At 43.6% G+C, this 14,661-nt stretch overlaps 1 protein-coding gene across 1 annotated transcript in view; it reads right to left on the reverse strand.

Moving 5' to 3' along the window:
* Positions 1–253: 253 nt before the first annotated feature.
* PARD3B (par-3 family cell polarity regulator beta) overlaps positions 254–14,661 on the reverse strand; it is a 398,190-nt gene continuing 383,782 nt past the window's right edge. The window contains exon 23 of the mRNA XM_027636917.1: positions 254–4,922. Within this exon, the coding sequence (XP_027492718.1) occupies positions 4,568–4,922 (355 nt within the window). The 3' untranslated portion in view covers positions 254–4,567. The remainder of the gene's footprint in view (positions 4,923–14,661) is intronic.

Here is a 14,661-nt window from a genome sequence, read left to right on the forward strand (position 1 = left end):
CTCTACCACTGAAGACAATGAAGATTTGAGAGGGAATCAAGCTAAGCCCTGTGATGCATTTTTTTTCTACAAAGCAGTACATGGCTGTTGTGGGTTGTTTTTGTTTTTTGTTTTTTTTTTTAAAAGTCATCTTACCAATTCTGATGCAGTGTGGATTACACTTGATCTTCTAATATCAAATCACATCCAGGGCTGTGCATGACTTTGTAGACACAAAAAAGAGAAAGACTCTACAAACAAATACATAATCACATATAGTCTTAAAGCCTTTATTTTAATGCAAAATAAAACAGGTAAAATTTATATAGCCATATGTAACAAAAGATCAAAATCTTTGACGTGGTACTAGAAAAAACCTCTCAAATTATGTGTCAAATTTCTCCCCCAAAACAATCACACATGATTTTTAAATCAAGTTTCACTTAAACACACAGGTATTGTCAGGATCACAAGCACCTCTCTCTCCCTCACAATAACAGAGTAGTTAGAAAGCCTTCTCTTCTATGCAGACATAGTGAATAGTGCTTCTGATTTTGCACATAAGGCTTAAGGACCCTGCAGAACAACTGTGACCAGGGCACAGGTGTGGGGCCCTTTGGAAGCGCAAAGCAGCCCCTGCTCAGAGCAGAGCGTCAGGTAGAGCAGTCGGTAGGATTCACTCACAGCACTAACTCTCTGATAAACAAATCTGTGATGGCTGGGAGGAGGAGGTAGCACAAGTCATCTGTAAAAAAATTAGGCAGCATGTGAAGCTATTTCTAGATCAGGAAGCTGGAGTGAATTGGAATTCAGGGCTGCATGCACTTTTTCAAGGCAGGAGCCTTTTTTTTTTTTTATACTTAGTTCTCCCTTTTTTTTCCCCCAAAAAAGGGCAATTGATACTTCTTTATGCATAGGGGTGCCTAGAGACTTCTGCATCATAATATATCACAGTGGTAATGTTGACTTGCAGGCCAAGATTATGGCTCACTAGTGGGTGGTCACTCAGAAAATCCACAGGCTCTTTTTCTATCTCTTAATCTTTCAACTGCTGGGCCTGGCTGGCCTCATGCCAGAGCCAGAAATGCAGGCTGCACGCCACCAGCTCAGGAAATCAAAGCTTCCAGCTTCACATGAGCACGGGCCTCTCTCCCTCTTGTCTTGACTCCTGTTCACACGCACACTTACAGCACGCTGCTCCTGTGGCAAACCCAGCTCTCCCTTCACACCCACTACGTCAGTAACTTTACTGCTGGACTGGCACATTTTGGATGAGGGAGTGTGAGGCAATTACGTGTCAAGAGCGTTTCAGACTCATAATTTTCCCAAACATATGGACATATGGGGAAAAGAACAACTTGTTACTTAACGGCTCTTTTGGATTTTGCAAGTGTGTATTTTCAACCGTCAGTTGTAGCACCTCGTGAATTCTGCACGGTACATATTTTTCCACAATATGGTGCTAAAATCATACATTTTACACTGCAGAAAATCTGACTATATATACTGTAGTTACACATTACACTTTTGAAAATACCGTACCTCTACCAGATATTAAACCAAAAAATGGCAATTTTCTTCCAGAACAATGGCACCAGAGATTGATGAGATGCTCTGTAATACTTTTTGGTCTTGTTCCCCCAGCTAGGTCACACTGTTCTTCCTCCTTAGCTCCTTACCTGTAGGATGCATCCATATATTATAGTTATAGCACTTTTTTTTTTTCTTTTTTTTTTATTGGAAGAAGCTCTCCACTGACTTTTGCTTACTGAGCAGAAGCATCATTTAATAACCTGTTGGGTAAGATTAACAGCTCAGAAGGTGTTCGTTTGATCTGTCTGCCTCAACCGAGTGGAGCCGATGCAGTCACAGAGAGCTCTTAAGGAAAGATTCGGGTTATGGGGAGACAATTGCACAGGTCCTTCAAAGGCTATAAATAACCCAGGAACTGTTTTCATCCAGATTTTATTTGGCCCTGGCTCATGAAATACTGTAAATAAGTTCTGTTCACTGTGCTGCGATGCCATTTGAAGGGTTAGTTCAGAGTGATTTACAAAGGCAGTAGCTTATATTCAGAGCTGTTCTTAATTGTGGCCTGGCTTGATAAAGCCACTGTCGCAAACATATTAGTTTCTTTACAGCTGGATCAAATGTATCAGGGGTTATATTTCAAGGAGGGAAAGGAAAGTATTTTAATTTGTTTTTGCTTCACTTTCAACAGGCCTTTGTAACACCAGCAGCTATCCTGCGGCTGCCAAGTCCTGGCTGAGTATCCTAGAGCATTTAAAACTCTCTGAGAGAAGTACAAGGCTGTGTAAAGCACGTACATGACAGGCAGAGTTTCCTTGGGGAATCCGCCTTATTTATGGAGGGTACTGAGAGACATCCAGCTTTTCATCCAACACTCCCTCCAGAGGTTTTTCCCTCCTACATTACTAGGGAAGAGGGCAGAAAGAAATGGAACAAGAACCAAACGCACTTGCTTCATAATCGGTTGCATTCCTCTCCCTCTCTCACTCCCACCAAAGCTTCCTCCTGACTGGGTTTAAAATTGTGCCTGCCCCTACCCGAGGGAGTCCAGCCCTCTCTCTGAATCACGCTTCCCCCCCACTGGAAAGTTGTCTCCTCTCCCCTGCTTCCCAGCCTGGCTAGAGCCTGCTGGCCACTCAGGCAGCTGCAAGTACTCCCCATGCCCCAGGGTTATGCCAGTCTCTCACCAGCATCTGCAGCAGAGAAGAAACGTGGGCTGGGATTAAATGGTTCTTCTCATCAGGGTCACTACCTGCTGGTGGGAGACACTCCTAGCAGGACAAACCTTCCTGGTGATATTTAATACCTGGGAAATTACCTATGTGATTTAATCTGTTGCATACCAAAGGTGGCAAAGAGACATCAAAGAAATCCTTATGCTTAATCCTTGGCCAGGTCACAGTCTTTTCCTGATGAGGAGAGGAGGCCTAATGGTTTAGTAACACTCCCAAAAGGCAGAAGTCGAGGAATTAAGGACACTTGGAAATAATATATTTCTAGGTCGCATGACTGCATGGTTTCCCTGTGACAAAATCCTTGAGACAGATTTCTAAGCACTCACAGCCCTCTTGGGCCAGGTTGCACAGGTCCCTGTGGCTGGGACACGCATTTCTGACCTCTTCCCAGGTTGGCTGGCTGCAGAGCAAGCTCAAGCTATGTGGGGCAAAGAGTCAGGCATGTACCCCATTGCCCTGTCCCCCTACCTGGCTCTGCTGTGCTGCTGGTGCCCTCTTCCCACCCTCACCTTCTCTCTTCCTATGCACTGCTGCAAACAGCTTGCTACAAACAGCTATTCTCTCCTCTTCCTGCTGGGCTCCAGGGTCTTGAAGGAGTTGCTTTTCTTGTATTTTCCTTCACCCCTTGCTGTGAAAAGCCCCTTCCCCCACTGACCTGATGGCCGCTGGCTGCAGGAACTTGTAGTTTGGCACTTGGCATGGCAGGGCCAGGTGTTGCCAGAGGCTGAGCTTCACTTGTGGACTGAGGGTGGCCCCACACCAACAGGTGCCTTCCCCTGGCAGCAGGCAGCCAGGGCACAGCACACTGCTGGCAGGCACTTCACTGGAACACCGGCCGGAGAGGGCCGGGAAGGGGCTGCCCTGATGGAGCCAAGGCAGCACTTAAGATGCTTAAGATATAGTAACTTAAGATGAATTATGGAGTTCATGCCCACAGTCACCTCCTCAGCCACTTCTTACAGGCCAGCTCCACTGAAACCCCAAGAACAACACACAGGAGCTGAGGATCTGATCTCCAGGGTTTACATTTAAAGACTGCACACTACATAACTAAGTAACATTCACAAGCACACACACACACAGAGACACAGTTCTCAGGTGGCTGGCTGGTTGCCTGTCCTCTGTGAGCCTGCCCAAGCATAAAGAATAAAGCTTTTTGTCTTATTCCGAATGCAGCAGGTGCAATAAGAGGAGACTCTTGATACACAAACTGCAAAAAACAAAGGCTACAAGATAAATGCTGCCACCATCAAAAAGAAAGAGGAAGACAGAGACCAGGTGATAAATCTGGAACTGCAGCATCCTTAAAGCACAGAGCTGCTGGAATGTGGCCACTACCTCTGTGGTAGTCCCTTGTCAACTCATGATCACACACTGGATTACACAAGATCCCCAGCTCCACATGAAGTCCATACTGCATGCTGTGTTCTCACTTTAAAGGCTCTATAACAGCGCTCTGAAGTAAACTCTGGTGACTCTGCTGCCCTTGCACAGACAGCTACGTACTGTATAGGTGTAACTGGATTCGGTAAATAGCCCTGAGGTGTATTTAGTGTTGTGTTTCATTTCCAGCAGCCACTTTCTATTTCTAAAGGGAATTAAAAAACACCCAACTGTCTGGTACCTCACATACTCAAAACACTTCGTACCTCACGTGGCTTTTAGTTCGCCTGTTAGAAAGCACCTACGCTGAGCCCAGCTCAGTAAGAACGACTCCAGGTCTCGTGTGCCATTCTTACAGGCAGCTATGCTTGGGAACAACTCTACAAGGATGATGTCCGACGGGACTCCTCCTGGGCTGTGCTGGCAAGTCCAGTGCATGGCTATACAGCTGCAGTCATGGGGCTCTTCTGCCTGGGATCCTGTTGCCTGTACTGGTACTGGTCTGGACTGGTCCCACGGTGTCGGACAATTTCGTGATAAGCTGGTGCTCGGTGGGACTGAGGAGGGGAAGGTGGCACGTCCTGCCGGAGGGGTCCTTTATGCTGGTTTGTGATGGGCTGAGTTGGGTAATACTGGGGGTACCTCAATTCTGCCACTCTTGTGTCTGGCGCACGGATGTGGTTCCCCTTAGGTGGGTGGATAACAGGCTGTCCTCCTTGGTAGTAGGGAAGATCTCTCTCTTTGTATGTTACTCGTGGCCCTGTTAAATATTCTAGTGGTTCTGCAGGTCCACGCCTGAGGAGGAAAAAACATAATAAAGCACATAAAAAGGCAGTCTACTAGGCCAGTGATACATTATTGTACTTACAATCTATGTTTACTTTGGGAAAGGAAATGCCACCTCAAGCATGACAGGTCCCAATGAATCAAAAGAACTTCTGAAGGATAACAAGCCTCCCACCTGCACGCTACAAAAGTCAGTAACATGCAGGACACTGGAGGAAGGGTCCAGCGCACATCACAGCCCTTTTACAATGGGGGAGCACTGAAGCCCTTCAGCTTCCAAAGTCAGTCTCCTGTGATCCATTTGCCATAATGGAAACAAAGCTCCTTTAAACAATGCATGTTTGACTGAATCTTATCTAGCCTGAGGATAAACAGATGAATTGGGTCTGCAAGTCTGCAAATCCCATAAGCTTTACATGCACAAATATTCGCACTTTCCAAGCCATTTCCCACTATTCTCTCCTAACATGTCAGACTGTAAAACTTTCCAAACACCATAGTTGGAAAAACTGGAACTCCTGGAAGAAACACTATGGATGTCAGGCTACAATACCTGTGTTTAATGGGCAAGCTGCCAATGAGGTTTCAAAAAACCTGTGATATAGAAGGCCTGCTATTACAACAGCCCTGTAACTTGTCTGCATCAGTATAGATCTGATAGCCTCTGTTTCATGTGAAAAGCAACACGTGAACATGTCATCCCTGAGGATGTGCCATGGAGCCCTCTCTGTATTTTAATTTCATAATTTGCACTAATGAAGCATTGATATTTTTTCCCAGTACAACTTAACTTATGATACCTTTAAAATGGCAAAAATAATTGTTCTCACAGACATGTCACCAGAGCATCCCCAAAAGTTCAACTCCATTAGGAATTTTTGCCTGTCTGACTGCAAATATCTTTGCACTTTGGGCAAAGCCTCCTATGGAGAGCTGAAGGAGGACAACAGGGCTTTGACCCAAAATAGGGGCTGAAAGTATAAATCAATTAAGTACCTGCTCTGTGCCTTTGGTACTGAACTCATCAACTGTTTAAATATCCTTTGCATATATTATGAAAAAAGTCATTCTGGTACAGCAGATCAGGTGTTTAAATTTGTCAATGACTCTCTTGTTCACACAGAGATTTTACAAGCATGCTCCTCCTTTCTAATCTGGGCTTCCAGACTCTGCTGGAACTTGTTTAGCATGTAGTAAAACAAAACATGTGGTTTTCTGCTGCACTCATTTAAGCCCATGGGGTAAATCATGGACACAGGCAATGAACAAACATTATCTGCCTTGAAATGAACCTACAATTCTCCTCCTGGAATAGCTTAATGCAAATGTTTCCTGTTTAAAATCGAAAGAGCAAAAGGAAGCATTCCAGGCCTTGGACTTTTAGGACTCTATGCTCCCCAGAGACTTTCTGCTTTAAAAACAGAACATTATAAAAGACAGGCACTCCCAGCTTCCCCCCCCACCCCACACCTCCTGGTGAGACAGTCCAGACAAAGTGCTGAAGGGCCTGAAGCCACCCTCTGAGATACTGAACCACTCTTAACTGCATGTATTGAGACAACTGCTGTCGCTGCTCACACACCTACGCCTTGCAACAAAGTCTAATTTCCACAGAAGGCCAAAGAGCTGCTCCATGTATTTCTACGTGAAGTCTTTTTCACTAGTCTGTCCCATCACACTCAGCTTTAATTCCTCTGTGCATAAAAATGTACTTCCAATCATAAAAGGCTCTGCAACGGTGGGAACTGCTTTGTGTCAAGGAGCACATCTTTGTGTCAAGGAGCACACCAACAGAAACAAATGTCAAACTTACACCCATCACCTTTTAATATAAGGATAATGCTCAAAATCCTGTATGTTAGGTTTTATAAGATGTTCTCAGCAGCAGCTATAATCAAGCAAATTCTTGTGAATCACATTACCTGAAAAGCCAAGTAGCTTTTGCACAGAGCTCTAACTGCAAAGTTGAATTACTCTAAAAAAACAATTTCAAGATTAATTGGCAGCAAAACGATGGTTGAGAACAGGACTGACCTACCAGCATCACATACTGAGCCTTCCGTACACAGCTCAGGCCTCAACTGACACAAGAAGCTGCAGGGAAAAAGAGGGCTATGTTCTGCCATCCAGCCAGAAGAGCAGTTCCTGGGAAAGCTCAGCTGCTGCAGTTCTAGAAATCAATGCAACACTGCTGCCACAGAAGTTGTTACTGTGCAGAGGGCAGTGCATTCAGGCTGCTCTGACCTAGGACTGTGCAATGCAGATGAGCCTGAGCAATCTAAGAGTGCCAGACATGAAAAATGGACCCAAGCTGCTTGAGCTTGTGCCATCAGGTCTCTATTGCTGTTACCTATCCTACCAAACTAAATCCACCATTGGTTCACTTACAGCTAACACCATCTGTGGTCGTGTAGACAAACTGCAGATGAACATGTGGGAAGGGCAAAATCTTTCTTTAAAAAATAAAGAAACATCCAAGTTGTTCACTCTCAGGACCAGTTACCCTTCTCTGAGGGTGAAACATCCATACGTGGTATAATTCTTGAGTGTCTTCCCCAGAGACAGGGCTTAGCAGCTGGAAGGAGAGGTTGTACACAGAGATCAAACTTGAATCCACCTCAAGAAAAACCTGAGAAAGACCAAAGGCACAAGAGTTTTTTTAGCAGCCTTAAGGGTAATAGAAGCAGTGATCTAACCAATGATTACCAGAACTCTTGTATGAGTAAAACTTTGGGAAGCACTAGTAACTGTCCAAAAGGCTGACAATGGGCAGCATGACTGAGGGAAATTTCTCAAAAGATATCTGCACCACACTCTCCAGCTCACTTCCCCAAGTGATCCCAGTGGGTGTTACGTGTGCAGATACACAAGCTGCAATGACAACACTTTTCTTCCCTTTTACACCCAGCATAGCACGTTGGTGATGAATTATTTCCTGAGGACTCATTCTTCCCCATCTACCAGCCATGCCTGATCAAGTCCATTCTTAGGGAGGTACTCACAGTGCAACCAATCAGCCTCGGGAGTCTCCATGAACCTCTATGTGACAAGTCTTAAAATACAGGAAAAAACAGCCCTTCCCTCCTCAAGTGTGCCAAATTAACCACAAGAAAATCAATCTTTTCAAGGTAGAAGAAACAGCTGCAGATACCAAGCTCTGGCTGTAGAAATGCTATCACCATTAGCAGTTAAGTCTGGGACACTGGAGGCAGTTCCCAGCAGGAAGAGCAGGGCTCCTCTGAACCAACACTCTTTTCACTTGATAGCCCATGGTGTAAAAGTATATGCTGTTGTTTATCCTTAAGGAAATTGCCATAGCAACTCAAACCAAACACTTTCTACTTGGCAGCCCCTTGTAGATGCTGTGCTTGTTTCTGCAACAAGGCAAGCAAGTCCCGCCTTTTCATTTGTCAGACACTACCACCTCTGAGGAGGCCCTAATGAAATCCTTCTCCCCTCTCTCACTGTTTTTGTTGGCTCCTGATGAGTTCAGAGTTCACAGGGGCATATCACACCTCCCAAGTGACCCACAGTGTGGGGGTCAAACCAATAACCTCAAGTGGAAAATCAGTGACCCAGGGGAGTGATCAAAAATCCACAAATTGGGTCAAGCAGGTCCAGCCACTCAAAAGGACCAGGCCAGGAGCGTGCCCTCTGAGAGGACATGCTGGGTAGGAGCTGCTCTGACCGTTAGCTGTTTTCCAGATTTTTGGCCAGTTGTTTGACCTGGGGATACAGTGCAATGTAATGGCACAACATCCTGGGAAGTAACTGATCTCAGAGCTCAAAAACTGGTTTTGCTGATAGTTCAGCTCTGCTGGCTCCTATTAGAAAGTGCATTATGGATGCAGGTCTAGCTAAAAGCAGAAGCTGCTGCTGAAAGAAGCAATGACAGGAAGGGAGGGAGAAGCACCAGGTTCTAGAAAGGAGTGAAACTGGTAGGGCAGTGTAAAAATGTACTCCTCGAAAATGTCACAGACAAGGTGCCCCTTAAAACGTTTGTTTTATTGTGAGGAAGCAAAATCTCACCTTCCCCTGTAGGGAAATTACAGTTCACACACACAGGTGTTTGCAAATATGTTTCACTGTATCATTTCATATGCTGGTTAGCAGCTCTACTGGTTAATCGTCTAAAATTATTCACCAGGTAACAACTGCAATCCATCTGGAGCTTTAAGAGCCAAAGTAGCCTTGTCCAAATAAAGCAGGCAACTTGTGACTGATGTTCAATTAATGTGTTGTTATTTTCTCTATGACAAGTAAAGCCTCAAGTAGTTTGTTTTTCTATCTCTGCTTTATTTATCTTCCAAGCACAGAAAATAAAATCTAGTATTTTTTGGTTTTGCTGCAGAATTTTTGAGAGTTTCTGGGTTTATTTAAAACTGAACCACAGGATTTGGAGTACTTAAGAAAGCCTTCTTCAACCCAAAATATTATTCAGTCACTGAAGTTAAACAGGTTCAAAAAACCTAACTAAACAATTTTCGCTTTCTGCAGTTCCTTTTTGTGTTTTTTTTTTTTTTTTTTTTTTTTAACCCCTGTTTCAGTAATTCATCAATTGTAGAAAATCTTACACAGCAGACTGGCCTAAATACCCCATGCTTCAAAAAACAATCAGAAAAAAAGTAATTAAATTTCAGGTTTACTGCATTTCATGGATAACCCCCATTTGCAGGTCACCTTTAACATCAGCCAGGAGACACATGCTTGGGCTATCTAAAACGAAAGGAAAGCAAAATGATGGTCTAGCTGTTCGTGCTGTGCCCCATCACATTGGGGGGTTGGATTTCATCATGACAAAGACTTTTTCTTCCCTCTGTTCTATAGGGAGAGTCACAGAGGTCACCCTCTTAGTACCTCGTAAAAAGCAAGGAAGGGAACGCTCTCTTCTTACATCACTGTCTCCTCCTTGCTGCTGAGGGAATATTTTGCAAGGGATATAATCTCACATGAAAAACTGTCTTCTTGCTTTGTCAGGGAGTACTTCTTGAAATAACTTCAAAGACAGCCACAGACTAAGTGGCAAATGGAAAGCCCACATTTGGCTGCAGTTTCTTTCATGTCTAAGCAAGACATACAGAGACTCTGGGTGATGGCATCAGGCAGCTCAGGCTGTGATTAAAGAACAGGAGAAAGCAACAAGGTCCTATCTGGGTCCAAATTCTCACTGAAGAACTCTATTGTATGCACTGTGATTGCATGCTGTTTGTTCTCAGCCAGGAGGATCTACTTTTAAAGAAGAAAGGAGAAGCTGATGTAAGAATTAAATTATGCAAGCAAACAATCTTACAGTATCAAATACATTACACTGTGTCTTTATAAAGCTCTTCTCAACATACACTCAAAACAACTGGCTGAAAAGACCATGTAGTTCCTCTCTCTCCAGATACAGTTTTAAAGATCCCACAGTGCTGCTTGTAGTCAGTGGCACTAGGAACTTCTGTTGCTTAGTATTTAATGTGCATATAATATAAAATAAATAAATAAAGGAAATTTTAAATCACTGCAGGTTTAAAAAAAAAAAAAATCACTGCATGACTCTGAGCTTCATTGAAGTTTGTATCTTAATAGGTGAGATACTCCTGTCACAAATATTCTTTGTCATTTCAGACCAATACTTCCCACAGCCAATGAAGGGTTTGCATTTAAAATCCACTGGGAATGAAATCTGGTGTTTTAGCACTGGGAAGAACCTGCAGCACAAGGAAGTGCTCAGTGGCTGCTGTCTGTGAGCAAGGCTTGTACCTCTCAGAAGGCAGCAGATGTCTTGCAATGTCATACTAACCTCAAACACACCGTACACAGATTATTTATGGGCTGAGCTGGTGGAGGTGTTTCCTTCTCCTGTCCTTTTATCAACAATACAAGGCTAAAAAATCAGATAACGTAAATGAATACAATCCCTGGCTCTCATGTAGCACATGCCACGCAGAGAGAGCTGTTTTTAGTTTGAGGACTGTGTTTGGAGTTCCTTCAGTGTCAGGTTTCCAGTTACCAGACCCTCATCCCTGGACCAGGCACGACTGTGGTTGGACTGGATTAGCAGAACACTCTGCAATGTGTATTACATAGCTTTGACTTCTATAGGCTTTGTAGACCCATAAAAATAATGATCACTTCATGACCTGCATTTCTGGGGGGGAAGGAGGGAGGGAGTGATGGGTGTAAGAGTGGAAAAATCTCTCTTCCTTTTTGAAAGAATTCCTATTTGGTTTGGATTTGGAGAAGGAGGGATCCATATAAGTTTGTTTCAAATTCAAGCAATACATTTCAGATGCAATGCAGGCAGGCCTGATTCTCTCCCCTTGCATGCAGTTTTGCAAAATTTAACAGTTGTGCTAACTGGCCTGAACATTAGAGTTTATATGTACAATTTCTCTCTCTCTCCAGTAATACAGTTTGAAATACTTCGAAACAAACAGCTAAAGCACCACAATCCCAGCAGGTAAGTGCATAGATATGTTTACTCTAGTTGAAGTCTAGCCTTAAAGCAGCTGGAGAATTAAGTCCTTTATTGTTTGCAGAGGGCCACATTTTGAGAGGTGTTGGGCCTCAGCTGCTCCCTGCGCAGTTTTTAGCAATTGGAGACCTTTAGATGTCACACTTGCTTTTACACCTAGGACCAAGCATAAAGTTTAGTCAGATACTAGCTTTCCTTGCAGATAAACAGACTGAAGAAACAACTGCAAATCAGGAAAACAGTGTCTGACAGGTTTAAAACTTTACTGTAAGATTATGCAAGACTTCTTTTCACAGCATGAACATCTTATTTTGCTTGTAAGCAAATAGATTGTTCTCAGTCCTTAATGGAGCAAACTATATCATAGATTGGTTAACATCAGAATTTAGAGTGCCATTTAATTAAACTCCCTCCCATCAGCAACAAAACTATAAAACAGTATTGCTTGCTCCTTTGCTTCAGCATTAGTTTATTTTCCAGAGCAGATCTCAGACCAGCTTCTGATAATCTCATCCTGCAGGCAAAACTCCCCGTTCTTTCCTTCCCTAAATCCAACCTACAAATACAGGAACTGTGATAATCAGGATTAAAATCCTCGAATCAACAGCAACAAAACCCAAAAATGTGCTAGCTGGTTCTCTGTAAATGCCCAATAAGCATTCAAAACAACTAGTGCAATAATCCTTCCTACTCAATTCCTCACTTGTTTTGTTCATACGCTTTCAGGCATGGTACATCTCTTCTACCAGGAAGCATAAAATAAAGTAGCACCTATTGAACAAGACATCCTTATTCTGTGATCTCTTCAAGCTTAAAGGGATCTTAAGTAGATTGGTACTTTAAGTAGCGAGTCATTACAACATGTGTCATTTCATATGTTACTCATTATTCAACACAACATAATACCATGTGAGTCATTAACCTCTTGGCATTGGTAACCTACTCTCAATGCTAAGCAGTCATGCTTGTTGCTCAGAAACCCCCATGGCTCCATCAGGGAGAGACCTGGCTGAGATTTTAAGGTCCCTTTGGTCTTTTGTTTTGCAGATCAGTGGGGGCCAAAAACTCTTCCTATAGACTAAAAGAGTTCTTGGCCTTTGGTCTCGAGTCACGTTTCTGAGATGATGCCAGCCAAGTTATGTTGGAGGGGAGAAAACTTTTTAAAGGACATATGCCTCTTAAGCCAGCAAAAGAAGCAAATGTTTAGATTTCTCAGTTGAATTTTGCATTTCAATGCAAACTCAAACTAATACAAAAATTTACTGAATGCACACGGACAACTGCTACCACTGGGGTGAGATGCTGAAGTGAAAACGGTGCTATGGTAATATTTGTACTGTGTTACTGTGTAGCAGCTCCAACAAACATGGTGATCCTGTTGCTCTGCATGCCATGAGAAAAAAAGCCAGCTACTTCCCTCAAGAGCAGGCAATCAGTGAGAAGGGAGTGAGATGCAAAGGCAAGGCCCCAACATGGGCCTCAGTGCAGCAGCAGCACAACAGCCAGAAATACTATCTGGATCTCTCTGCCTCATCCTAACCCCAACTGCAGGTCTCTGCTTTTTTGAAGGCTATCAGAGTAAAAATTAAAGGTCCTGTGGTGGTACAGGAGCTTTTAATTTGATTTAAGAGAAATTCTGTTGCCATAGCCAAAATCCCTCTTCAGAAGAAATTGAACCCACTCCAGACCAGCTTCTCCTGAGCAGGGAAGCCTCCACCTTTGCCTGTCCATTCACAGCACACTACTGCTATCCACACTGGTTTTGTGAAGTGCTTTCAGAGATACTTAGACCCAAATTCTACCCTGATCTCATTTTTCACATGAAATAAATTTAAAGCACGGTGACCATTCAGCTGTGCTGTTCAAATGATTTTCAACAAATAGCAGAAATCATTAAAAGAATCTTTCTAAGTCATAACAACCTGGGCCCAGGTCTTTATGCAGCTGCTGGGACCTTAACATGCTGTGTGATCTTTAGTCGGCTAGTAAAAACCTGTAAGAAATGGTTATTAATATTATTACCAAGCTTTTAGGCTTTTTTTTTTTTTTCTTAGAGCATCTCTCATTTAAATTAAAGCATTCCTCACAGCATTTTTCTCCTATTGGCATGATAAAGCATGGCTGTCAACTCTGCCTCCAATGGCACAAACTGGGTAGTAAACCCATGCTTCAATAAAAAAAAGGAAAATTATTTTTGAAACTGATTGTAGCTGATTATTTTTTTCCTTCATTTTGTTTCTTTCTGGTCCAGACATTCTGTTAAACTCACTGAGATGTGTCATTCCCTTTTATCCCCTGTGCAACAAAGGCAAAGCTCAAGATCCAGAGGAGAAGAATGGCTACTTTTTGGGGGCTAGAGGGACCCTAAAACCAAGCAGCTCTTATTTCTTTCTTCAGACAGTATTTCAGTCCCCATTGTTCCTCTACTGCTCATGTACTGATTTGCTCCTATACAGCACAAACAATCTGCAAGTACATCCTCCATCTCTATATTCTCTTTTGTTAGAACTGTTCATTTCTACACAGGCATTAGATTATACATTTCCTGGCTTGCTGCACTCCATTAACACTCAGGTAACCACCCATTTTCCAGCCAGCCATTAAACACCACCTTTCATAATTGAGATTTAAAGGCTCAGGGCATGATAAACGGCTGAAGTTATAACTTTACAGCTGCCTCTATAGAAGTGTGTAAATCTCCAGATTTGGATAGGCAAATCAGTTAATTAGACTTGCATTAAGTCACAAACTTTGCGGGTGCTCTGACAGCAGATGTCCTGAAGTTGAGCTTTAAATAACAAGGGTCAAACCCTCAATCCCACCGGGCTAGGAGAGACGGAAACGTCCCACCCGGTGCCCAGAGAGCAGTAGCTCTGACTGCAGCTGCTGTGACTTGCAGACGGCCGCAAGCGCCCCGCGACTGCCGCCCGTTCCAGCTGTGTTTATGCTGGCTTCTTCCTTCAGAGCTTCTACAGTTACACGAACAGCAGTGCAGCTGCAGTGAGCAGAGAGACTCCTGACTGGATATGCTCTACCTGCTGCCTGTGGTGGAGACAATCCTTGTTTTACTACCATGCATTTTCTGCCTGCTCAAAGCTCTCAAAGTGGGACCTACAAGTTGTGGGACAGAGCACAGCTTCCCCCCTGTGGTTGAGGAAACTTTACATGGATGACCCCGAGTCCTGCTAGCCAGTAAATGTTCAAAGCTGCTGAGATTCGGAGCTGCAGGCCACCACCCTCTTCAGGGACATGGGGAGTAAGAGGTTAACCTTCAGTCGTGAGGCCCAA

This window comes from Corapipo altera, unplaced genomic scaffold, assembly GCF_003945725.1.
Source record: "Corapipo altera isolate COAL_440 unplaced genomic scaffold, ASM394572v1 45, whole genome shotgun sequence".
NCBI lineage: Eukaryota > Metazoa > Chordata > Aves > Passeriformes > Pipridae > Corapipo > Corapipo altera.